The 26,836-nt window shown below is 33.1% G+C and overlaps 1 protein-coding gene across 1 annotated transcript in view; it reads left to right on the top strand.

Moving 5' to 3' along the window:
• The window catches only part of LOC133200096 (multiple epidermal growth factor-like domains protein 10), a 47,261-nt gene that overhangs the window by 16,345 nt on the left and 4,080 nt on the right, over positions 1-26,836 (top strand). Inside the window, exons 4-5 of the mRNA XM_061335832.1 lie at positions 19,543-19,683; positions 20,103-20,243. Coding sequence (XP_061191816.1) covers positions 19,543-19,683; positions 20,103-20,243 — 282 coding nt within the window. The remainder of the gene's footprint in view (positions 1-19,542; positions 19,684-20,102; positions 20,244-26,836) is intronic.

Consider the following 26,836-nt stretch of genomic DNA (forward strand, 5'->3'; position numbering starts at 1 on the left):
AAAATTATATTCTTGATTGCTTAATTAACTACCAGTAAATATATGAGGGAAATTCAAACGATATCAATGTAGTTATTATATATACATGTGTTATAGATTTTACAAATGTTTCTTCGAAGCAAATTTGTTTATTTAGTAGCTTGGTAGTATAATGTTGAAAGCTTTCAGGCCATACTTTCAAAAATAATAAGCCTTTTCGTCAAGTTGTACGACGTTTAAGAGAACTTCCATCACTACGAACAGGTTTGTGTCATGCAGATCAGAGTGTTGTTATATTACATTTTTAATCTTGTAATTGAATTAAAATAAATTGTTAATCAGTTTGAGTCATAGTTTCTTTTCCTGTTTAGTTCAAATTCTAGCATATTCTAAGTAAGATAATTATTCATTCATAGAATTGATTTCCTTTTTTTGAGTAAAAACAACTGTAAATGTATTTAGTCTACTGCAATGAAAACTGTATTCCTATTAAGAGCCAGTCCGCGAGAAAACCATGCAAAATTCAAAAAATCGTCCAAATGGAAGGTTGCAACATAGGATTTTTTAGTGGCTTCAAATTTTCTGCATAAAAGTAGAAGTCAGAATATCTACAAAAAAATGTTGAACCTCGCATCTATTTTTAGTAACATCTTATTTGCATATTTGTCATAAATCACACTAAATTATACGGAAAAACCATACAAACTTTTTAATTCAAAAAGTGACCTTCTGCCATCAGTTTATTTTCAAATTTTGTTTTCTTTTCAAAACCATGGTCCTATTTATACAATTAATGAAGAAAAATGTAATTCAAATGAATGTTTTATTTTTTAAAGGTCTATTTATAGATCCTAAATCAATGGGTATGATTGTTTTAGCCATTTTTATATGCTATTTTCTCTCAAGACCAAGTAAAAAATTAAACTAAAATAAGTGTAATCTTTAAAATAGTCTTAGGTCTACCAGGTAGTAAAATATTGAGCTTGGGAAATAATATCTACATGTTGATAATTAACTTTGAAATACCATACTTAGCTCCAATTTCATATATTTTAAATAACAGTCTATTATCGTATTTATAGACTATTTCTCAAATATCTAAATGAAAAAAAAAGATTCTAAGTCTATTATATTTTTAGAAATAGGAATAACTAATTTAGATACTTCATATAAATTTCTAATGCTCATTTTAGACCCCTGCATCCAATTTCCTGAAATTAAATTGTTATCTCCCCTTGTTGGAACTCTTCAGTATTATTGGGTAAAAAATCACAGTCCTGTAGAATCTATATCAACATGGAATAAAGAGTCATGTATGATCATTTTATATGAAAACTATTGAGTTGTGGAGCATCATTGCACTATGGAAGTGGAAAAAAACTCATTTTTAAGATCTTTGAATGTAGAAAAAAAACCAACAATCCAGCTTGAACAAGCAAACAGCCCCTGCGCTAAGGCCTTTTATGTTGTATCGCTGTGTAGAAATGGAAATTGTGATAAACTGTACTTGTTAAAACCTTTATTATATGCTTTACAACTTCGTGATGAGGTTCTGTTTACTGGAGTGACAAGCAAACATTGTGCATGTATCATTGTTTTTTGTATATATGTACTCACTGAAAACAGTTGACGGGGAGGGGGGGGGGCACTATTCAAGGTCAGATTAACTTCTTTCCAGTGGAGGAGAGATCATTCATTATCAAGTTCAGGTTCTATATACATGTTTATCTACCCAGTAGTTTTACCCCACCCATGCACCCACCTCCGTGCAAATGAAATTGAAATAGTTGTTCCCGAAGAAAATGCATGTTATAATAAATAATTAACAATGGTTTATTGTTTATTAGTACGGTTATACCAGCATGTGTAGATGCAGTTTATCTAAGGAATTTATAATGACCATGTAATTTTATTGAAATAATTGTGCTTACAGGTCTGTACACACATTCCTTTTCACAAGACTAGAATACTGTAACATGTATGGTATTCAATGATCTGAAATATATGCCTATTTAAACAAAGCACTAAAATTATTTAATATACAAATAAAATTTTTAAGCGGATCCAGGAATTGAAGTGGGGGGGGGGGGCAGGAAGTAGATAGGGAGTCTGGGGGCCGCCTTGAGGACCCCGGTGGGTTCAGGGCGAAGCCTTGGTGGGGGCCCAGGGGGCGAAGCTATTGATTTTGTAGGGTAAAAATGAGGTCTACCAAGTAGACATTTAACATTTTCTCGACGAAACTATGACTTACGCTAACTTTGACAATTTTAGGGATGGCGTGGCGCCGGGTGCACCCCACTTAAATCCGCCACTGGGTATGTTGAAATTACTGGCTAACACAATTGAGAACATAGTTAAATATTTGGAGTCTAAAACTGGAAGGGGGGAGGGGGTCATTGTTGTTAGTGGTATGAAGAGTCCCTTAAAATGTAAATTTTGGAATATGCAACAACTAAACACCTCAGAGCCGAATGCCCGCAAACTATTTTATTTTCCTCAAGCTACAAAATATAAATGATTTAACAGTATATCATTTTACAAAATCCATTTTAGTAAGATTATAAGAAAAAAAATGAAATAATAAATAATTTTAAAAAACCCCAGATTTAATAATGATTTTTACTTATGTTCCTCATATATCAGAATTATACCGTAATAAAATCTACATGGATGTAAGAAAATTAAGTTCTATGATTTAAAAAAAAAAGGGGGCCCAAGGGCCTTAACGGTCACCTGAGTATAATACAACAATTTAGAGGATCCATAGAGTATAAAATAAACTGATAGATGAAGCTTTGTTGCTCAAAAGCAAGAGAAATAGGATGATCAGAATCAATGAAATAATTAGTCTAGTACTCGGTAACAACTCATACATTAAATTCTAATTTATCCCCCATTTAGCACTATCACCATGCAGACTATTAACAAACTATTAGTTCCTCTGTATTACTTTTAACCCCACATTGCGACCTGTCACATTGGCCTCGCTTGGTCTTTGAAGAACATTTAATAAGTTATTTTTGTCTCATTTTTATCTATTTATTATTTACAAGTCTATCTGATCATTAAAACTATGAAACTACTTTTTGTATTTTTCAATAATCTTTTTTTGCATAATTCTCTTATTCTTTCAACTTTCAAATACATTATTTACAGTGATTAATTATCAAAAGTAAATGGCAAAGGGGAATAACTTCTCTCAGTTGAATACAAATTATTAGAGCACTTGACCAAATGCTCCTGATGTTCAAAAATCTGGTAAAAATATCCTTGCTTATTAAAACTTTAATTCTGTTTGCCTTCAATATGCCAAGGAGCAGAGAAGATTTCAAAGAAATAATGCATTTTCACTACAGATTCAACACACCCCTACCCTAACACCCATGTCCCAGGGTCATGAAATTCATAAATTTGGTAGAGGTACCCTCATCATCATAATTATGCACTTATGTGAAGATTTTCAAAGAATTAACACATTTTCATTTTATTAATAAATATAGCCCCCCCACCCCCCAACCGAGAAACACCAAAACCTGAAGAGCACAAAATTTAAAATTTTGTAAGAAGCACAATTGTTCGTCATAACTATGCACTTTATTTATCTGCTCAACACTAAGGAGCAGACAGGATTATTTAACAGAATTAATGCATTTTCACTATATTATCAATAGAGACCCATCCTTACACCAGAACATTTGACTTAGAGGCTATGATTCATGAAGAAGCACTCTTGTTCATCATATCTACACACTTAGTTTACTTTATAACCAGGAGCAGAAAAGAAGATTTTCAAAGAATTAATGCTTTCCCACTATATAATCAATAGAGCCCCCCCCCCTCCCCAACCCTGGGGCCATGAATTTCATTTTTGAAAAAGCATCCTTGTGCATCATAACCATGCACTTTAGTTTGTTTAAATAATACCCAGGAGCAGAAAAGATTTTCAATGAATTCATGCATTTTCACTATATAATCAATAGAACCCCGCCCTAGCACCAGAACCCCTGACCCAGGGGCCATGAATTTCACAATTTTGGAAAAAGCATCCTTGTGCACCATAACCATGCACTTAATTTGTTTAAATAATACCCAGGAGCAGAGAAGAAGATTTTCAAAGAAATAATGCATTTCCACTATATAATCAATAGAGCCCGCCCTAGCACCAGAACCCCTGACCCTGGGGCCATGAATTTCAAAATTTAGGTAGAGGGCCAAATGCTTATTACAATCATGCCAACAGTTTGACTGCTTGATGTCCAGGAGTAAAGAAGATTTTCAAAGTTTGCATCAATTTTGGTGGTTTTTGCCCCAGGGGGGCAGGGACCATGAACTTCCACAATTTTTGTTCCCCTTTACCCAAAGATGCTATATGCTAAAATTGGTTGAAATTGGTTGAGCGGTTCTAAAGAAGAAGTTGAAAATGTTCCAAAGTTAACGCACGACGGACGACGCACGACGACAGACGAAAATGGATAGCAATAGGTCACCTGAGTGACTCAGGTGACCTAAAAAATGCTTAACTCCCTTACAGAGTATTTTGTGTAGCATTTCGTCATTTTCATGTCAAGTATTTTGATAAATCAGAAATGTGGTTTTGACAAGATGGTGCCAATTTAAAATTAACAGAATGCAAACAACTTATCGGAGGGTCAAATGTGTTCAAGTCTCATAATTTATATGTATAGTGAACCGTGATGTAAAAGAGTCCTCCAGAATTTAAATACATGTAATAAATTTCATTTTTTTTATTATAGAGAAACTAGTAATAAAATGAAAGAAAAATGAATATTCAATATGAATGTTGAAAAATTACAAGTACAAATGAACATTTTATCATGAATTCATTCCATTTCTAAACAGTTGGCAAAATGCTAATCCTCATATTGGGGGGATTTTTGAAATTTTTATTTAATTTTCAATTTTATTATTTTTTTAAATTTTAATTATTGTTATAAAGAAAATGGTAACAGTTTTTTCTTATATAACAACAAGTATTTATAATTTAAGGTTCTATATCTGACTTTGTAACCCATAGGAATTTGAAGAATTTTTGGGAAAATTGGCAATTTGTAAATCTCAATATCTCAATAAATTATAAAATCCCAAGCTTAATATTTTGCAAAGGTAATATTTAGAGTTATATTTTGACAATAAGATCAACAATTTTAATTTTGTAGCTAGGTCTTGGAAGATTTTAGCCATTCAAAATGTAATAATTTTGCCAATTCTTCAAAATTGGCATTGTTCCAATTTTTAAGAGTTGTCTACCCTTTGATATGTTGGGTATTTGGTTATGATAAATGTCAGTTTTAGAAGAACATAGTCATATGTTACTCTAAAATACCTTAAAGGAAATGCACCTTTAATTTTGAGTAAAATAAATCAAATGTAATTTTTACCATTTTGCTTTAATTATTTAAGTGCATTTGCACTTAAATGTGCAAAAAGAAGGTGGCGCTTCCTACGGCTGCCATGTTGGATGATGAGGAAATTTTTCCGCTTTTTTGAATTACATGTTATGAAGTCAAACTACCCACCAAATTTCATCAAGATATGACAACCTTCGATTTGGACAGTTTTGCATGGTTTTCTCGCGGACTGGCTCTTAATGATAGCGTCTACCCATCGGTATCTTTTTTTTAAAATTATAGAATGTTCTTTTGGAAATTATGGTCTGAACTGCGTTAACAAGTGTTCAGAAAACTGTAAAAATAAAACTTGTGATGTACATGATGGTAGATGTACTTATGGATGTATGGAGTCATATGAAGGATCCAAATGTGACCAAAAGAGTTTAGGTAAACGATTTGAAAATATATTTATAGCTAGGTAAACTTTGGCATATCAACATATGATATATCGACATCCCGGGATGTGCAAATCCTGGCAATATATTTTCATTTAATCATTTAAATCGTCCAAAGTTCAAATCTTTACACAATTTTTAGGCTTTGAGTGTTTTCTGCAAGTGAATTAAGATTATATTCACAATGCTAGACAGAAGACTTCGGTACTCACATTTTTTAAATCTTTTTAGCTCACCGAGCTGAAAGCTCAAGGGAGCTTTTCTGAATACATATTGTCCGACATCCGCCTGTCCGTCCGTTTATCGGTATGTCTGTTAACTTTTCACATTTTTGACCTCTTCTCCAAAACCACTGAGCAAATTTTAACCAAACTTGCCACAAAGCATCTTTGGGTAAAGGGGATTCAATTTTTTTCAAATGAAGGGCCACACCCTCTTTCAAGGGAAGATACAGTCCCTGAAACGTTCTACTTTCCCATTTTTCCGTTCGCTCACCGTTCGTTCACCGTGCGTTCACCGTTCGTTCACCGTGCGTTCACCGTTCGCTCTCCGTTCACAGTTTTGCGTTCACCGTTCACCGTGCGCTCGCGTTCACCGTTAACAAAGCGTTCAGCGTTCGCTCTTCGTTCCGTTCACTTTGCGTTCAGCGTTCACCTATCGTTCAGTTGTCATTGCCATTCGGAACTCCCAAGTGAAAGGACTTATCTTTTTGTAGGTAAGGAGTTGCAGATTTTTTAATTTAATACTAACATATCGTGTTTGAAGAATCATTATTTCATGGGGGAAAATCTAAGATATATATTTTTATTATTCTAACTTAGCTATTAGGTTATTTATTAAATTACTCTGGAAAAAAATGTTGTTATAAGCACATCCTGTACCTATGTAGAACGATGCTGAAATATTAAATTTAACTAAGGCCAATGTGCAAATACTTCAAGCACTGCAACATTTTGATGTTTTGTTAAAGACGACAAATCGTTAATGGAGATATAATCATCCAAGTCAAATAATTACGCAGCAAAATTACGAAAATATTTATTTCTAACGCGTTTTTTTTATTCAATTACTACAGAAAATATGATAGAACTAGTTCTGAGAGTTATACATAGTACTGCGGATATCCTGTAAATTTATTATCTTTGGAGCGAATTAAATTGATAGTGTGTTTAAAGGAAATATTTATTTAAAATGTAATGCACTACAGAATATTCGCTACTATAATACATGTATGTAAAGTCTATAGTTATAGAGAAAAAATCTTTCTTCACCGTAACTTTATATGTTTGCTATTCGATATAATTAATACCCCCCCCCCCCTTTTCCCCTAAATCTGTTACTTAGTCAGTACTGTATTTCCAGAAAATTTTAATTAACCTCTTAAAAATAAGTTAAGGTCTTTTTTAGAACAAAAATTTCAGTCTCAAAACAAACATGCATCTAAAAAAGTCACAAAACAATAGTAGTTCAAAATGTACACGTGTCGGCGGTGGTATTTGAAATTGGCAGAGGGTATGTTTCAAATTCAAGTGTTAATGCCCAATATATTTTATTCACTAATTATTCAAATGTTGGTATCAAATCTAGAAATGATAAAAATAAATGTTATAACTTGTTGGAAATACTCGCACTTCGTCTTCGATGTGACGAAACTTTCACACCTGCACAGTGTCGAATGATTTTGATTGACAGGACAAGCACGTGGACTTCGTGTGAACTTGAAGCAGGAAAATAAAAACGAGTAATACTGTCAAACAGATGGATATGATTTGTTGATAAAAAAAAAAGTTACTTTCACTGTCTAATATATTTAGAAAAAAATATCAGAGTTATTGTTTGATATAGGTGCAAACATTAAGTGAAGCCTGAAAGGAAGGGGGGGGGGCTGAAACGGAATCAATCTCTCTCTCTCTCTCTCTCTCTCTCTCTCTCTCTCTCTCTCTCATTGTCTGTTTGATAAAAATTATAACAGCATATTACTTAAATATCAAGTTCTGAAAATTGAATTTATAACAAATAATATGAATATGTATCTTTGTATTATCTTGTCTGAGTATAATCACGGCCATCTACAGATACATGTAGAAGTCGGCTCAATAAATCATCATGAAAAATAGAAATGACACATAATATATTATTGTATTAAACATTTAAAATACGAGCATATAAATGCAAAACGTCCACTGACCTTTGTAATTAATTTTTTTTTAGTACTTTACATGAAATTGCCTTGACACGGAGATACATATATGAATGGATGTTACAATCGCTTTAATTCATTCTATAAGTCAGAAGTTTTCTCTGATTTGTTATCAAATAAGAATAAACATTTTTATTTTCCAACTAAAAAAATATCTTTTATACTTCAGCGTTCGGCAACAATTGCAATGTTTTAATAAAAATCGTGTGATTAAAAACTTAATGTGCATGAATCGTCTTTCTTTGGACAATTTTGGAGAATTTATTTTATTTACTTATTTATTCATTCATTTATTGGTTTACTTATTTATTTATTTATTTTTTTTTTTTTGCACCTGACATTATAATACAATAAAATAGTTTCAATGCAAGGAAAAGATCAGAGGCATTCCGAATATATCGTTCATCTTGCGTTCACCGTTCGTTCACCGTTCACTTTGCGTTCGCGTTTGCGCTCCGTTCGCGTTCTGCGTTCGCTCACCGTTCACCGTTCACACATCGTTCACCAAGTTGCGTTCAGCGTTCACACATCGTTCACTCACCGTTCGCTCTGCGTTCGTTCAGCGTTCGTTCACCGTTCGTTCAGCGTTCGCTCACCGTTCAAGTGGGAAAGTAGAACGTTTCAGGGACTGTATATGTAATTAAGAATTCTTCAAAAATTGATGGCATCTTTTAGAAATTTTCTTCTCAAGAACCACTGGGCCAGAGAACTTGAAACGTAAGTGAAAACTTCAAATTTGTTTAAATCATGACCCCGGGGGTAGGGTGCGGTCACAATGGGCAATACAAGTTTTACCTAGGAATATATAGGTGGAATCTTGAAAACTCTTCTTCTCAAGAACATCAAAGCCATGATAAGTCATATTGATATGAAAGCATCCTCAGATAGTGTAGATTAAAGTTTGTTCAAATCATCACCCCGGGGGTAGGGTGGGTCTCCAATGGGTGGTCAAAGTTTTCAATTTGAATATATTGGGGAATCTTGAAAAATCTTCTTCTCAAGAAAAACAAAGCCATGATTAATCATATTGATATTAAAGCATCCTCAGGACTGTAGAATCAAATTTCTTCAAACCTTAACCCCCAGGGGTAGGGGGGCCACAATGAGAGAACAAAGTTTTACAAAGGAATATAAAGGAAAAATCTTGATAAATCTCCTTCTCAAGGAGATCAAAGCCATGATTAATCATATTGATGTGGAAGCATCCTCAGGTAGGATAAGTTCAAGTTTGTTCAAATCATGACTCCAGGGATAAGGTTGGGGCCAAAATGGGGGATCAAGGTTTTACATAGGAATATATTGGAAAAAAGAGGCCCATGGTCTACATCGATCACCTGAGCACTTTGGCTAGAGAAACGCAGAAATCAGTTCAGTATTGAAAAGTTAAAACATATGTGGTCTCTCCTACCCTGCACCCTTCCCCAAGAGAAGCAGGGGAGGGGGTCATGATTTGAACAAACCTGAATCTACACTACCTAAAAATTATCATGTAAACATAAACAATTATGGCTTTGCTTTTCTTGTCAGGATTTAAAAAATTCTTTTGAATTCCTATGTAAAACTTTGATTTTCCTTTGTGGCCCAACTCCGGGGGTCCTGATTTGAACAAATTTGAATCTACACTACCTGAGGATGCTTCAATATAAATCATGGCTTTGTTTCTCTTGAGAAGATTTTCCTATATATTCCTTTGTGAAACTCTGATTGCCCATTGAGGCACTGCCCTACCCCGGGGATCATAACTTGAACTTGATTCTAATATTATGTAATAAAGCTTTCACATCAGGTTCATCTTTTTCTTTTTTTCCCAGTGGTTATTGAGAAGATTTTTAAAACATGCTATTTAATTTTCACTAATTCTTAATTATCTCCTTTTCAAAGAGCCGTGGCCCTCCATTGAACAAATTTAAATCCCCTTCACCCAGTAATGGTTTATAGCAAGTCTGGTTGAAATTGGCCCAGAGGTAATGAATGTGAAAAGTTTACAGAAGATAAACGACACACGACATACAGGCACCATAGCCCTTTTCGATCGGAAACTTGAAACTCTGGCTGAGGAGAGCTAAAAATCTTAAAAAATCTTCTTTTCAAGAACAAAACCATTATTAGCAATATTGTTTTGGGAGCATTCTCAGGTAATGTAGATTTGAGATTGTTCAAATCAGGACCCCCGGGGATAGGGTGGGGCCACAATGAGGAATCAAAGTTTTATGTAGGAATATACGTATGAAAAAAATCTTTATAAATCTTCTTCTCTAGAACAGCAAAGCCATAATTAGTCATATTAATTGCATCCTTAGGTTGTGTAGATTTAAGTTTGCTCAAATCAATCATGACTCCTAGGGGTAGGACGGAGTCACATCTTTAAAAATCTTCTTTTCAAGAACAGCAAAGTCATGTTTAGCCAAAAATAAATAGAAGCATCTTCAGAGAGTTTAGATTCAAATTTGTTCAAATTTTGACATCTGAGGTTAGGGTGGCGCTTCAACAGGGGATGACATTTTTACATAGGAAAATGTAGGAGGAAAAATCTGCTGATGAAGAACGACAGTGCCACAATGACTCAGGTGAACGTTGTGGTCTATGGGCCTCTTGTAAAATTTATATTTCGGATTATTTTTATTAGGTCGTTTAGTAGAATAATCAGCGTTATTCAAATAAATTATTCTATTTATGTTTCTAAAGGAAATTACATTTTAGTTTCTGGTACATTTAGGAAATTCTGGGGCAACTGATAATGCAACGTGCAAGATACCAGAAGCTTACATCGCCGGATTGTCTCTCTCGGTGTTTATCAACGCCCTGTTTGCCGTGACATTTATAATATTCCTTAGGTATTAAACCGATATTGTTTGCAGTTTTCAACTTTCAGCCTACTGATTGAAATATTACAATACAACCTTTTCATATTGTATTTTCAGGAGGTTTTCCAAGAAAGATAAAGAAAAAATGTCTTCCCAATATATCACCAGCAGCAGAGCAATTCCTCAGTTACAAGACAACAATAATGATAATCATAATTATCAAGAGCTAAACGTGACGATTGTTAATTCTTATCAAAACATGACATTAAGAGATTGTGGATAAATTGATATTATAGTTAATTTTCTTTACACAAAAGGGTACTTAATTTGATGAGAAGAATTTAAAATCATATTTTTTTCTTTGTACGAGATCTGAATATTTATCTTAGAACTCTTCACTCTTACTATATAATCAAGAAATAGCAATCAGTCATCTGTATTTTGTTTTATTTTTTTTAAGTAATCGGAAATTCTTTATTCTGCAAGCAATGCCCCATTACCTCGTTGACAAAGTCGAGTTTTGCTTCGTTGAATTGCATCTTAAGGATGACGTTTACTCAGATGACAAAAAATTTCCACTAATAAGATCGAAAAACGACCTATTGTACATTGTACATCTCTGATTGTAGTGTTATTATTCACTTTCAAATAACTAGGTCAATGACCTACTTTTCATGCTAGTGGTCCCTGAGTTCTTCTCGGAAAACACCTCAAATTTTCACATTATTACCAATATTTTCTTTACTCACAAAACACTACAAGAAACAGAACTCTTTAGATAACTAGATATAATAGGAATGAAATAGTTTTGTTACATATCGGTAAATAATTAGAGTTTGAACAATAAACTTGTTAGTTATTTTTCTCTGTCATTTTTTTTTTTATTTTTACAAATTTTTTATCTAATATTACGAAAATCTGAATGATAAGAACTCTAAATTATTTACAGCCGCAGTTTACGCTTGATGCCCTTAGCTGTTGGAATTAAAATTATATGAGGTCAATGATCAAATTATTGAGATACCTGGAATAGTTTTCCTTCATATTTTGAAATTCTTCATTGGATGTCATTCAATTATTTAAAATAATACATGGGCTTAAACACAAATTATATTTGCAAAATGGTGTTTAAAAACACATAGAATCTTAACAGTATAAATAATATTACAAGAAAAAAAAATTGCGGCAAAATAAAAAAAAATAGTTCAAATTTCCTCTGCCTCACCAAATATTTATTTTTGTTCTTGCATATTTTCTTCAAATAATAAAATATTTCGCGTCTCGTTTGATCTGATGATCCGCGCCTGTCAACGAGACGTGATACGGCTCTTCGGATCAAGTTACTGTTATAATGATAAATTTATTATATACCCCTTTACAACTTGCAAAATAAAATAAAAGGAAACTTTTTGGATCAATTACATAACTTTTATACATTATACAAACCAATTTGTCAAGGAACTTTTTGATGCCCGAGAATTAAAATGTCATTTATCTGTGTGCTACGTCATCAGTTTCAGAGAGGGGTGATATGGATTCAGAAAACCACAGTATGGTGATCCGGAACGTCGGATTACACCGTCACGTGATTGCATAAATTCAACAGTAAAACTGAGTGACAAACAGTTAGGTATATAATAATGGGTTATAACATGGTTCTTTTGGCCATTTAGAACAATTTTTGATCTAACATATTGTACTTCATAGCATTTCTTTTCTGTCATCAAAATCCTGAGTTAACGTCCACAAGGACACAACCTCTCTATCGATTTCTGTCTCTTCAAGCTACATTGTAATCCTTTTGAACTTTAATATCCAAGATACTTTTATGTAATTCGGTTACTGTGATAGCAAATAAGTCACATTACAAGTTCGTAATAATATTTTGGGAGACCTTGAATGATCATCAACAGATTGATCCAAATCGTAATGATTAGCAGTTAACACATGTACACTGTATCCAAGATCCATTCCGTCGGAGCCAAAAAAGTCTAAATCACTTTGATTGTTTCCATTGACTTTTGCCTTGCAATCGATACAATTTAAAGCTGAATACGACTCGAAAATAGGCATACACCATATTAAATTCAGTATCTTCGATATAAGTACTGAGGTATACCCTTCGCATTCGTTACACCTGACTGCTTTATTGTCACAGGTATCGTGCTGGTTATCTAACATAACCTATGTTTACATTTTATAGCAGTTGACGTATATTTTTGTTTGTTTGTATTTTGCACTGACCTGTGCAACAGTTGTGAGTTTTCTTTCTTTCCTGTCGTGGAAAAAATAAACAGTTATTTTTGTCGAGTGTTTTACAATAGCTATGTAGCGTAAGAACGCCTGAATAAAAGAATATGGTGGACAAATTCCTTTTACGAATTGTGTTCAGCTTTAAGGTTGATCGAGTACAAAGCAGTCCCGGATCAAACTGTATGTCATTTGAAAGAACCAGGTATAAGAGACACATATACAAACCTTAGCACTGTCTCTGTAAATCTCCTTTTACATAACCACCAAATAACCACCAAATTTTCAAGTTTGTCATGGGTAATTACATTAACAAGTCTAAGCACAGAATCCCCATCCAATTCACTGAAGAAAAGAACAGTTTATAACCAAAAAATAAGCAGAAGTATGAAGACCGATGTAAATACGTAAGAGACCACGGTTGCCATATTTAATTGAGTCAGAGTATACATATGTTCTTTTCATTAAAAAAAGCCCCTTTTTGTGCAGAAAATGACGAAACTGAGAGAGGAGATAAAGGAATTATACTGCATAAAGTAAAAATTAGGGATTATGATTTTCATAGTGATTTGATTTCAAAAATTAAAATATACAATGGAGCCTCGTTAATCTGGAGGTCAATTATCCGGACGATTCACCTTCCGGACGAAATTTGTGGGGAATAATTTATATTTATACATGAATATACCAATATCTTTCATTATCCTGACACTTCATTAATCGGGCGAATTTTGCTCGGCAACACATATGTCCGAATTAATGAGGCACGACTGCATCATAATAAACATGAGAAGTCTTATCGTATAACAATCATTTTAAAGAAGTGCATGGGAGTGTTGTTGCATAGGTCATTGATGCATAGAGTTGTTGTGTAGGCATTAATAATGCAACCTCTCAAATTAAAATGTGCACAACAATAATTTGTAAAATGGAGTCCCTCAATTTCAAATGTGGTCTTTCAGTCTTTGTTTCAGTATGTGGTACCACTACCACCAGCACGAATAACTCCTCTACATCGTCTTACTGCGAATGTCTACTTATCGAAAATTGAGGAATTTGATTCTGACATTGACTGACATTGAAATTTATAGCAACAATTCTTTGTGTGCAACCTGCTTGGAGCATCCGAACAGCTTTAGCTGCTTCTAGCTGGGTTAAATGGCGCCTCTTATTTTGTAGTAACTTAGTGTGTAAAAAATGATGAGGACAGCATAAAAAATTGCTGGAAAGTCTTTTTGAAATAATCTATTCAAATTCAACAGACACTCTGAAACATATTGAATTTAACCCTTTGTATCTTTCTTACATCCTGTTACATATCAATGACCCACACCGACCAATATAAAGCATTGATGTGTTAAACATACAACAAAGATTTAGTTTGAGAATACTTTGCCTCGAACGTGTTTTGACATGAACATCAAACGAAATACTGTCATATGGCACCATTAAGATCACTGATCATAGAACTGTCAAAAATTAACTTTAGTCGTTCTTTATAGTCACATGGCTTTTACGTTTAGTATTGCAAGGTTACTGTAAACCAAACCTTGACCAGTAGTGCATTAAATACTTTTGGTTATGTAATAGATTGTTAACTGTCCGTCGACCATATGTCTGATTATCCGTATTTATGTTAAATATTTTTGAAATCCTATCATCAAGAGATTTCCCTGACTGCATTCGAATTCGGCATACAAACACACTATAAAAAGACTTACTGAACTGTTTAGACGTTTTCATGCAGTAAACATTACTGAGCTACCGTGACGTTGTCATGATTTTTAAAAATATATGTTTTTCTTAAAATATGCATTACTCCTGCTACATTTTGGCCCATTTTGATAAAACGTGTATGCGTCAGGCACATTCATATTCTATTTATGCGTTAGGCACATACATATTCTTTTTATGCATTAGGCGCATACATATTCTATTTATGATCCATAAGGGATAGAAAAGAATATTCAAGTGCTCAAACTTAATGACCTTTTTAAACGTTTTTTAAAAAGACGGAATAAAGAAAATGTGACGATTATTGATCAAGCTCGAAAGCAGAACAAACACGAAACCTGATGAGGAATAAGTTACCTAAAAGGAATGAGCTTCCCCCGTCAAACGGTCACACCCGCCATGAGCCCTTTGTCTTGATCAGACAAAAGGAGTGATCCGTAAACAAATCGATGTATAAAAACAATGATTGAATGAGAGACTAAGTACAATGTCTTAGAATGTAAAACTTCTATTTATTGCTTTAATTTTTTTAAAAGGTCATTTTTCTCTTGCATAAAAAAAATGAAATGAGAAAAAAATAAGCTCAAGTTTTGATTCAAGTAATAAAAAATAACATATTATCAGCTCTACTTTCATTTTTCATTCCTCGTGTAACTAAATAGTCAGTCTCAAAAGGTTTGTTGTGAAAGCACACCTCGGGGGGTAAATGTATAATGGATTTTTTTTTAAAATTTATTCTGAAAATATTATTCTAAGATCATGAAAATTTGACTTAAATAAGCCACCATAGTTCAATAATTAATATTACTTCCTGTAAAATGTTTATACCCATTCTACAGATACAAATGTATTACAACATTCAGGTGGAAATTTGTTTGTTTCTGAGCATTGTTACAATTTTTGGATATGGTGAGTATGTACAAAATTTATAAGAACTATATTTATTCATCTCATTGTGTGTTTTGAATTGTGTGTGTTCTAATCAGATAAATGTTTATGTATTTGTTACCTTTTTAGAGTGCTTATTGTCAGTTTAGTTTTTAGCGAGCATGTAAAATCAAATGGTTGGTGTCAAAATTTATTTTGTTATAGCAGAGAAATTTGGTATGCCTACCAATTGTATTGTTCCACTACATGTATTTGATTAAAGATCTAGGAAATAGCAATAATTTATTTTTTACGGTTAAGTCCAGGCGATTCCAGGGAAATATTTTAAAGAAATATATTGATTTAAGTCCCCTTTAACATCCTTCTCCAGGTTATCCACGCTTTATATAATATTGATTTGATTATAACTTTATTGCAAATTATTTTTAAAGGATACACAAATTTGTATGAGTTTCTCTTTAATTATGGAAAGTGATACACTTTCTAATAAGCATTTTTCACTTTCAAACTAAGATGTTGTTTAGGTTTATATATTTTTTTTATATCAACTTTTCGACTTCTACTTCTAAAACTGTGCATAGAAGAAATCATTGATCACAATATCATTTGATAGCAGGTATGCTTATATTTCAATGATATCATATCAAATGTTTAAAGAATGTTTTCTGCAGAAAATTAAAAATATGAAAAAACATGAAAAGATATTTCATATAACATTTTTTTTTATTATTATTCAATCTCCTACTTAACAATAGACTGTAAACAGTTTGGTTTTGTATCAGGATCTTAACTACTTATGAATGCACCACATATATCAAATGTACGGGTAGAGGCTACAATTTTACTTTATGATAACTGGAATTACGCAGCAAAATGTGTTTTACGTGAAATTCCTTTTAATTCCACTTATGTCTTTTCTTAATATGAATTACACGTTGAAGAATGTTACAGTTTCTCTCTTCTTTTTTTTAGAAAAAGTCACATAAAAATTCATATGCATATTTTCTATGTATTTATAATTGTCAACGACAATCATTTTTATCCATTTAGTCCATTAAACCAAATTTAATTGCACAATTCTATCAAGTCAGAATGTGTTTCTATTGAATATTAATTTTTATGAAATTTTTCTATTTAGAGGATTTATCAGCAAATAAGAGTGTCATTCAAAGTACAACAGCTATCTGTTATCCTCCCTGTAATGCGACTTCTGCAGTGGATGGAAACATAAAAACATGTATGAAGACTTTGGAAATCGGTACAACTTCTACAAACAAGTCTGTCTGGTGGTATGTAGACCTTGGGGACATAAACAGCATATACAGTATCAGGATACAGTTCAAAGATTATGGTACATATATCTTTGGACATATTTGAATTATTGCTTTTTTTACAGCAAACCGAACGATAGATATCTTTACATTTTATTTTCTTTTAACTGAGACTCTAGACAGAGAAATACAAACAAATAAAACCATTTGTGTGCCTTTTAGAAAATCAAATAATTATTTGTTAATACAGTGAGGTATCTTGTTGGACGTGAAACTTCAATATGACATTCATTTCACAGAACTGCACACAAAATATCTAAAATCTCATAAGTTATATTTGTCATTTGGATATTATTTGACAGATTTTCTTTTCAAGCAGTTTTTCACGTCTGCAGATTGTGCATAAATCACTAGTAAGTCTATGCCAATTTGTACTGAATTTTGCGACATTTTTTTTTTTTTACCAAGTTTACAAAGAAGAATCTCTATAATCAGATACTAGTAATTGGGCCCGCCAGGGAAAAAAATATTTTAAAGCTATAACAACTACGGTCTCTCCTCAGTACTATAAAAATGCTTCTGTTGCATTTCATATTTAGTAAGGATGCTGAAAGAGTTTAACCAACTAATGGTCAAATTAAGGATCAATCAATCATTCAGTGCTAGTCTATTATTGTGTACATTTGCAACTTCGTTGATCCAAAAGAATGTGGAATTTCTTTATATTTTATTTATTTTTTAATGGAAGTGATCGAAAATTACGGGTGAAAATATATATGCTTGTTGAATTTTCTTAATAAAAAAATAGTTTTAAAATTTATGATAGTAACACTTTGGCAGTTGTCATATTAATGGAGGTTTGAAAATGCGGAAGAGACATTTATTTGTTCATTATCATTTCGATTCTTGATACTCACTGTGGAAAACAAAATGTGCTGTTAAGCAAATTTACTCCTGATCTTTCAAACTCCCGATCTCTCGAAGTTCTCTATCTCTTTCACCAAACCTGGGATCCGTTACATATATTTCATTGTTTTTTAGATCTATCTCTCAAAGTTTTGATTGCGCATGTATACACGTCAATTAATCGTAAAATTAATTCAGCTTGGACATAACTGGATAACAGTGAACGCCTGGGGCTGGGATGGACGTGTTAATTGGGTGTTTACATAGATGATACTACACCTGTGAGACGTCCGAGTGTTGATATAATTAATTGGTTAATTGGTAAATTATAAACAAATCGCTTCACAACTTATGAGAAAAAATAAATATTGAAACTTAAATTAATCATTTTATTTATTCAAAACACGATCATTGTTGAATTACCTGTTAAATACAAATGAAAACGTGTAATGACAATATCAGCATGTACTTATGGTATGTATAATAGTAGAACAATGATGATGATCGGAACTGAAAATTCCGGATGATGATGAAAGATCTAGCAGCCTATTGGAAGGTCCTTCTTCTCGTAGACAAATTGAGAGCGTTTATGGACATGGATCGCCGATGCACTGTGCTTGACATTGCTACTGAAATCGGAACATTATATGGAACGACATAGCGTATTTTGATAAATAATCGTAATAAGAAGAAAGTGGGTGCGAGATAGGTACCGCGGCTTTCCTCGAAGGCAGAAATGGAGAAAAGAATGCAGTTTTCCGTAAATTCTAAGTCGATTTGAACGTGAAGGTGAAATGCTCATAGAACGTGACGTGACATACCTAACTTGACGTTACGTCAAACTATCCCCCGGATTTTACAACTGTCCATGTTAAGAAAGCTCGTGTGATCTTAATGGTAGTTGGAATTGGTGAAACTTTTCAGTATTGTTGCATAATAACTTTATTTTATGGATATGTCTTTTGTTTGCTTCAATCATGTCACAATTAAATTTTAGAAAGAAACTCCACAAACTTTTGGATCAACCCCTGTATTCCTCAATCTAATTCTTATTCAGATTTTAAAATATCCTGTAAACCGTTTTATAATCCTAGATACAAATAATATGAGACAAAGAGGTCGTTTTGCCGGGTTCTCTCTTTATGTGTCCAACTCAACTCAAAAAGAAAACGGACATCGATGTTACCAGGACGGACCAGATTTACCTCCCTTGGATTTCAGTACTACATGTGTAACACATGGACGTTTTGTAATATTTTACAACGAAAGACTGGATGATATAACATACCCTACAGGATACCAAACTTCAAGCGTTGTCACTGAACTGTGTGAAGTAACGGTTACAGGTAAGTAAGCAAAATAGATGAGATGTGACTTTAAATATACATGTACATTGAATTCCTTATCACTTTAATTAATAACAGGTAGATGAGGATATTTTTAATAACAGGTTGTAAGTATCCGGGTATTTATGGATATGACTGTGATCTCCCATGTCCAGAAAACTGTCAAGAACGTAGATGCTACATTGTAAATGGCACCTGTCTGGGATGTAGAGCTGGATGGATTGGTGAATTCTGTAATAATTGTAAGATTTGTGGTGTTTTATTAAAATTGTGTATAATTTAATTTGCATGTTTCGTTTTTCAAAGCAATCATTCATTATTAAAATAGTTATTTAACATATGCTTTTTATTTATCTAGCCTGCCCTGCTGGAAATTACGGTCTAGAGTGCAAAAAAATGTGTGCTGGATACTGTAGACACAACAAGCCTTGTAATCATAGTACTGGAGTATGTGATGAAGGCTGTGCTGACGGATGGAAAGAGAGTAGCTGCAGCACGGGTAATTATTTTATTCTTTCAAAACAAGAATACTTCTTATCGAGCATCTTTTACAAACCATTTTTTTTCTACCTAAAAGAATCGTAAATGAAACGTTTATTTACAATTTTAATTTGCTTTCTTTTACAATTCTTAATTTTTTTTTTTTAAAGTACTTGTTTCATTATATGTCCCAAAGGAAACATGGACAGGTACTAGTGTTTGATTTTATTCTCAATTTCTGTAACAAGTTGATTAAAATAACATTTGTGGATTACACAATGCAGACATGCTTTTGGATGAAGCTAAAGAGAACTAGAATGACAATGAACAGTATCAATATACACATTTCCAGATGACGGAGACACAAGACTGTTTGCTTTAAAATCCAAGACAAAAGTATTGAATAAGTCTAAGATTGGTTTGTTTGTTTTTATACAGAATGCCCAGCAGAAACGTATGGTCCTGATTGTATGTACAACTGTAGTGGACATTGTGTAAATGGCGTCCCTTGTAACAGAACAACAGGAAGTTGTAACTCTGGCTGTAAGCCTGGATATACCGGGGAGCGCTGTGATAAAGGTTTGATGTCTGATGAACAATTGTATTGTAGCTTAATTTATTGATTTGTTCCTTTGACTTAAACAACTATCATCAACTGTACATAATACACAGTAGGTATTATAGATTTAGTTTAAAAAAACAGTACTTATTATCCAGTTTGAAAATATGTAGTGTTCATATTTTTCTTTGACGTTTAATTTAGCTGTACTGGCTGGAGACCAGGAAATCTTATGCGATGATAAGGTGTCCTTTGTCTGTTCGTCTGTCTTTCTGTCTGTCTGTGTCGTTTGTAAGGAAAAAGGTTTCGATAACGAACAGTGATCGATTTTATAAATCCCGTAAACAATATGAATCATGAACAGGGCAGGACAAATAATGGGACCCCTGGGAACATGAGGTGGGATCAGGTGCCTAAGATGAGTAAGCATCCCCTGATTATATCTGCAGTGAGCCCTTTCAATTGATCAAGTATAAAGAGTTATCAGTAATCAAAATTGATATTAAAAAATGGCTAACAATTGGTAGGAAACATTTTTGTCAAAATACGACCCAGGTAAAGTTTGGATGTGCAAACAAGATCATTATTATACCGACAATAGAATATGCGGAATGCTGACTTAACTTTTTTCATTCAAAATGATCGTACTCGGCACATTTCTTGCGTACAGAATAAGTTGGGAGACATAAACACCAACTGCATGTATTTAGTAGAATATATCTACATAAATAGGAAAAGTTGAAGATAGAAAAGCTAAAATCACGATGTCATAAAATTTAGTAGTTGACCATTAACATCTATTGTTAGCAGTTAAATGTCTTGGTACGAAAGAAATGTGGTTTTTCTGTGGTTTCTTTAATTTCGAGCTTACTGGGATATACCGAGTCGATAGATGAGTGAAGAGAACTTTTTAATTACATGATTATACGTCTGCAACAATTTTTGAAAACGATACTCCTCCTACAATGTAATCAATGTACAATTCTGATTTATTTCTATAACGATATTATTTATTATCAAGTTTTGCCATAGTTGCTAAAATTCCTGTAAAAAATTCTTTTAACGCTACTCTTTCTACACTTGGGTATGCGAAGACAGATTTATATGACTATTTATTTTTGGCAGAGGTAATATGGTTTGGTAAAAAAACTAAAAGTATACATTTCCAACATATTTATTTGAAGAATCTTTAAAAATAAGTATAATTCTCAAAAGAAATCATACAAATCAGTATATTTCTCAAAGGAAACCAAACAAATCATTATAAATACGAATTTTCTTCTCTTGTTTTTGTTAGTTGTTTTCCATGCAATGCCTACGTACTATTAATTGATGTTAACGTCAGTTTGTGCACATGCAGAATAAATAGATTTCCCAGAGAAATAAGTCATAATAACTTGTAAGGAACTGTTGTAAATTGACTATTTTAAACAGGTGCAACTAGTACTTATTTTGTGAGTATATTATTACAATATTACGAATGGAGATAAGAAATTCAAGTGTGTTTACCAAATTGCATCAGATGTATGTAATCTATGAATAATGATTGATTGATTGATTGATTATATGTTGTTTTACGTCCCATTCGAGAATTTTTCACTCATATAGAGACGTCACCATATACCTGGGAAGGGCTTCAAATTTTGACCTTTACTCGGCACTCACGGCAAATGAGCAGTGAGGGATCTTTGTCGTGCCAACGCCTGCCGTGACACTTGGCCTCGGTTTTTTTAAGGTCTCATCCGAAGGACCCGCAGCTTTCACTTCAAAGTGCCGAGCGCCTGGCGGAGGAACAGTTGCTACCTATTTTTTATCGACTTAGGTCAGTCGCAGCGGAGATTCGAACTCACGGCTTTCCGATCACGGAGCGATCTCTCTACCGTCTGAGCTACCGTGACGGCAATCTATGAATGAAAAGAGCTTGCTGTATATGTATCAATTCGGTCTTTCGGACAACAAAATGTAAATAGTTCATTCGATACGCAAGAGCATGCTCCATGTACGAACAATTTCTAAAACGATACAAGCTATTGAAAAACAAGTTGATGAAACAAAAATATCAACAGTCTCTTTTAAAGTCATCATTTCGCAAGGTCAATATGATGACCTTGTCAGCAATTACAATCTATCATTAAATCGAATGCTGACTGACATTTTTCATGCCAATTGTTAGGCAACTACTTTAATACACTGATTTTTCCGTTTGCCCGATCATGACAATGAGCACACGGCGGTGGACTTTTGAGCTTGATTTCTGTTCGTTATTACCATGTTTCACAACACTACGTCACATACTTGAAAAGTTTTTTTTTTTTCAAAATTCATAAGTATTTATCTTTTAGTAAATCGTTAATGTGGCTGCCCAGACACAGTTCAAACTGTTTCCATGAATTTAGAAAACACCAGGAATCTGGTAGTTCAACTTATTCAAAAACGTATGTTGTGAGCGAAATCAATAAAACGCTGTAACAAATACAAGAACAGATTTAGAAAAAGGAAATCACACATACAACAGAGATTAATATATTAGAAATACAGTATAGATGTATTTGTTATATTTTACAAAACAGTGAAATACTGCAAATTATTTATTGAATAAAAGTGATTTTTTGTCACAGTGTGAAAGAATATCAGAAGTGCGGCAAAATGTTTTCAAAAATGAAATACTCCCTGGTCTGTTATAAGGTAGAGAGAGTAAATAAACCATCCTGACAGGGACTAAAACTGACAAAGTTTCACTTACTGTCCTATTGAAGTCCATGTTTGCAATATTTCCAATATCCCTATCCCTAAACTGTGACTTCTCAATAGCTCAAGCTCAGCCTGTGACACTGTGTTACGAAAAGACAAAGGGAAAATCGAAGAAAAATTAATAAAAATAAAAACAATACTTTTTAGTTGAATGTGAAATTTATTTCACCCGTGAGATAAGACTTTTTTATATATATATATTTTCATTAGTGCTTAGCAGTCGTAAAAATATCATAAAACCTGTCCCACTCGTGAAATAAATTCCATATCCAACTATGAAGCATTGAATATCCTCTATATACAATTTGACACAAATGTGGATCAATGGTCAAATACCTGGTAAGTATCTATGAATTAGTTTGATTATTAGAAAAGAAACGGAAATTTAATGCAAAATGTTTGCGTTAAAAGAAAGACAAAAATAAATAGACAAAAATAATAATAATACTCATTATCATAGCAAATTAAATCAGATTAAGCACTACATCAAACACAAAAATCATATTAAAAAGCACTAATTGTAGTAATAATAGAAAAAAACACATAAAAACTCAAGCAGATATAGCATAATCAAAATAAAAAAAAATTGATTTAAGTTCCTAACCAACACACATCCTTCCTAGTGAAATCTGAGGGTCTTAATAAATCGTTCTAGTGCAAGGACATACACTCAATTGATCATAGTAGGTTTTTTACAGATATACTTAAGAAATATTAAGCTATTTATAAAGTGCTGCGATCCTGCTGAAATCTTGAAAATGAATAAATTATTTCCATATTTAATGCAGTTGACCTGCAAAAAAGTCAGCATACAGCCATACAAATATGATTTTGACAATTAAATAGTAGAATCTATATAGGATCGCAGCATGCACTTTTCACAAATTACAATGGGTGTTGAAAATAGTTATATACTGAACTTAGAATTTTAACTTGGTTATGCCCTTGCACGACTGAAATTTATTAGAAGTGACCTCAATACTGCAAGTATATGTGTTTATATCACGTGACTGCCACATCAGGTTACAAGTCTAAATAAAAATCTAATCGTTCTCAATATGTAGTTAATAACCATAACTGTATGTGTGCGATATTAGTAAAGTAGTAAAAGAACCACCATCTTTGAAGAAAGATGTAATTTTATCACCAAAAAACGTTGATTTTCCATTGGGCACCCTAACTGTACTGCGGAATTATATAATGACATTATAAATCAAACTCTCTCATACATTCAGACTTCCCCTCTATAATTTTAAAAAATAATGACATACCGAATAAAGTCGTTAGGAAATATTAACAAATAATTGATTGTACTTTTAAATAAAATTTACAATTTAGGAATGTCAATCCATGGTGACCACAATTTTAAGTCATTTTTAATTACTATTCATTTTTCTATATTGTAAATAAGAATTAAATGATGTAGCAGCCCAGTGATCATAGGTACTTTCTTCTGTTTCAACCAAGAGAAAAAGGTATTGCTTTGTATATAAAATATACAATTTAAACAATTCAAGTTTATGATAAGATAATGGAGTTTCACCAAAAATACTAGTGATACCTGTGTTACATATGTTTTGTCGTTTTTTGTATTGTTTCTGTCTCTTATTTACTAAACGTACAGTGGTTATTTTTATTAATCATTTAATATTTTCAAATAATGATTCACTGGTAATGGTAGGATTCTAAAGGCCTATTGTAACCAAGTCACAGGAGTATATGAATGTATTCTAAAATAGACCTTAAAACATCTTGAACATAAACATCAGACTCTAAAAGAATTGATAATTCCTAGTTCTATCTAAATATTGATGTAGGAACGACATGGTTACTATTCAGATATCCGTAAACAATTTGTGTTTATTTTCATGTTCAATTATATGTACAAAGTAAGAGGTAATAGAAGAGGTAGATTCCTTTTTGACAGGTGATTTATCTATATACATAGTATGCTCATTCATAAATAATACTGTTGTAATGCATATAATGAATTCATCAGACAAGGTGAGTCTTTGTTAAAAACCAACAAGAGTTGAAAATTTCCCAACATCGTTTAAGAAATATCCAATAATTTTTAACACCATTAATATACCACTCTTTTATAAAAAAACCCAACCTTTTCTGTATCCCATTCTTATATTGGAATTGTACCATACAGGTAAATTCATATACTTGGGTTTTCAAGTATTAGGTCATATATGTGTTTTCATGAAGTTAACTTATCTTTCCAAAAAACCATTGGATAGCATAACAAGGAATAATTTTTTCACCAATATCAAAACAATATAACTATAAATTATGTTTTTACCAATAACCGCTGTATAACTGTTTATATCTGCCTCAGTATTTTTAATCTTCCTTTTCAAAACTCTTAAGTGAAATTTTTTTAACTTCGTCATATTTTGATTTCCAGCTATACTTTGGATTTTCCTGATTAGCTTAAAATGGATTTAGTAGATATATTCAGAATACAAATTCCCCCAAAAATGATTATATGCGGTACGCGCTAATGGCCGCAAAAACATAACAAGAAGCCCATGGGCCACAACGCTCACCTGAGTAACTTTGGCCTTGCTGTTTTTCACCTGATTCCCCCCCCCCTTGTAGTACTTATTGTGGCCCCGCCCTATCCCCAGGGGTCATGATTTGTTCAATTAGAATCTACACTACCCCAGGATGCTTCCTTATAAGTTTCAGCCTTTCTGGCCCAGTGGTTCTTGAGAAGAAGATTTTTTCTGCATGTTTCAATGTAAAACTTGGATTCCCTATTGTAACTCCGCCCTTCCCCCTGGATCATGATTTGAACAATTTAGAATATGCACTACCCCATGCTTCCATATGCTTCCACATAATTTTCAGCTTTTCTGTCCCAGTGGTTCTTGAGAAGAAGATTTTTACTACATATTTCAATGTAAAAATTGGATTCCCTATTGTGGCCCCGCCCTACCCCCGGGGGTCATGATTTGAACAATTTAGAATCTACACTACCCCAGAATGCTTCCACATAAGTTTCAGCTTTTCTGGCCAAGTGGTTCTTGAGAAGAAGATTTTTAAAGATTTTTACTATATATTTCAATGTAAAACTTGGATTCCCTATTGTGGCCCTGCCCTACCCTGGAGGTCATGATTTGAACAATTTAGAATCTACACTACCTCAGGATGCTTCCACATAAGTTTCAGCCTTTCTGGCCCAGTGGTTCTTGAGAAGAAGATTTTTAAAGATTTTTACTATATATTTAAATGTAAAACTTGGATTCCCTATTGTAACTCCGCCCATCCCCCGGGGTCATGATTTGAACAATTTAGAATATGCACTACCCCATGCTTCCATATGCTTCCACATAATTTTCAGCTTTTCTGTCCCAGTGGTTCTTGAGAAGAAGATTTTTACTACATATTTCAATGTAAAAATTGGATTCCCTATTGTGGCCCCGCCCTACCCCCGGGGGTCATGATTTGAACAATTTAGAATCTACACTATCCCAGAATGCTTCCACATAAGTTTCAGCTTTTCTGGCCAAGTGGTTCTTGAGAAGAAGATTTTTAAAGATTTTTACTATATATTTCAATGTAAAACTTGGATTCCCTATTGTGGCCTTGCCCTACCCTGGAGGTCATGATTTGAACAATTTAGAATCTACACTACCCCAGTATGCTTTCACATAAGTTTCAGCTTTTCTGGCCCAGTGGTTCTTGAGAAGAAGAATTTTTAATGACCCCACCCAATTTTTGTATTTTCTTGATTATCTCCCCTTTGAAGGGGACTTGGCCCTTCATGTTAACAATTTAAACTCCCCTTCAACCAAGAATGCTTTGTACCAAGTTTGGTTAAAATTGGCCCGGTGGTTCTTGAGAAGAAGTT

Source organism: Saccostrea echinata, unplaced genomic scaffold (genome assembly GCF_033153115.1).
Source record: "Saccostrea echinata isolate AGI-Se365-2 ecotype Australia unplaced genomic scaffold, CSIRO_AGI_Sech_v1 ptg000037l, whole genome shotgun sequence".
In the NCBI taxonomy this organism is placed as follows: domain Eukaryota; kingdom Metazoa; phylum Mollusca; class Bivalvia; order Ostreida; family Ostreidae; genus Saccostrea; species Saccostrea echinata.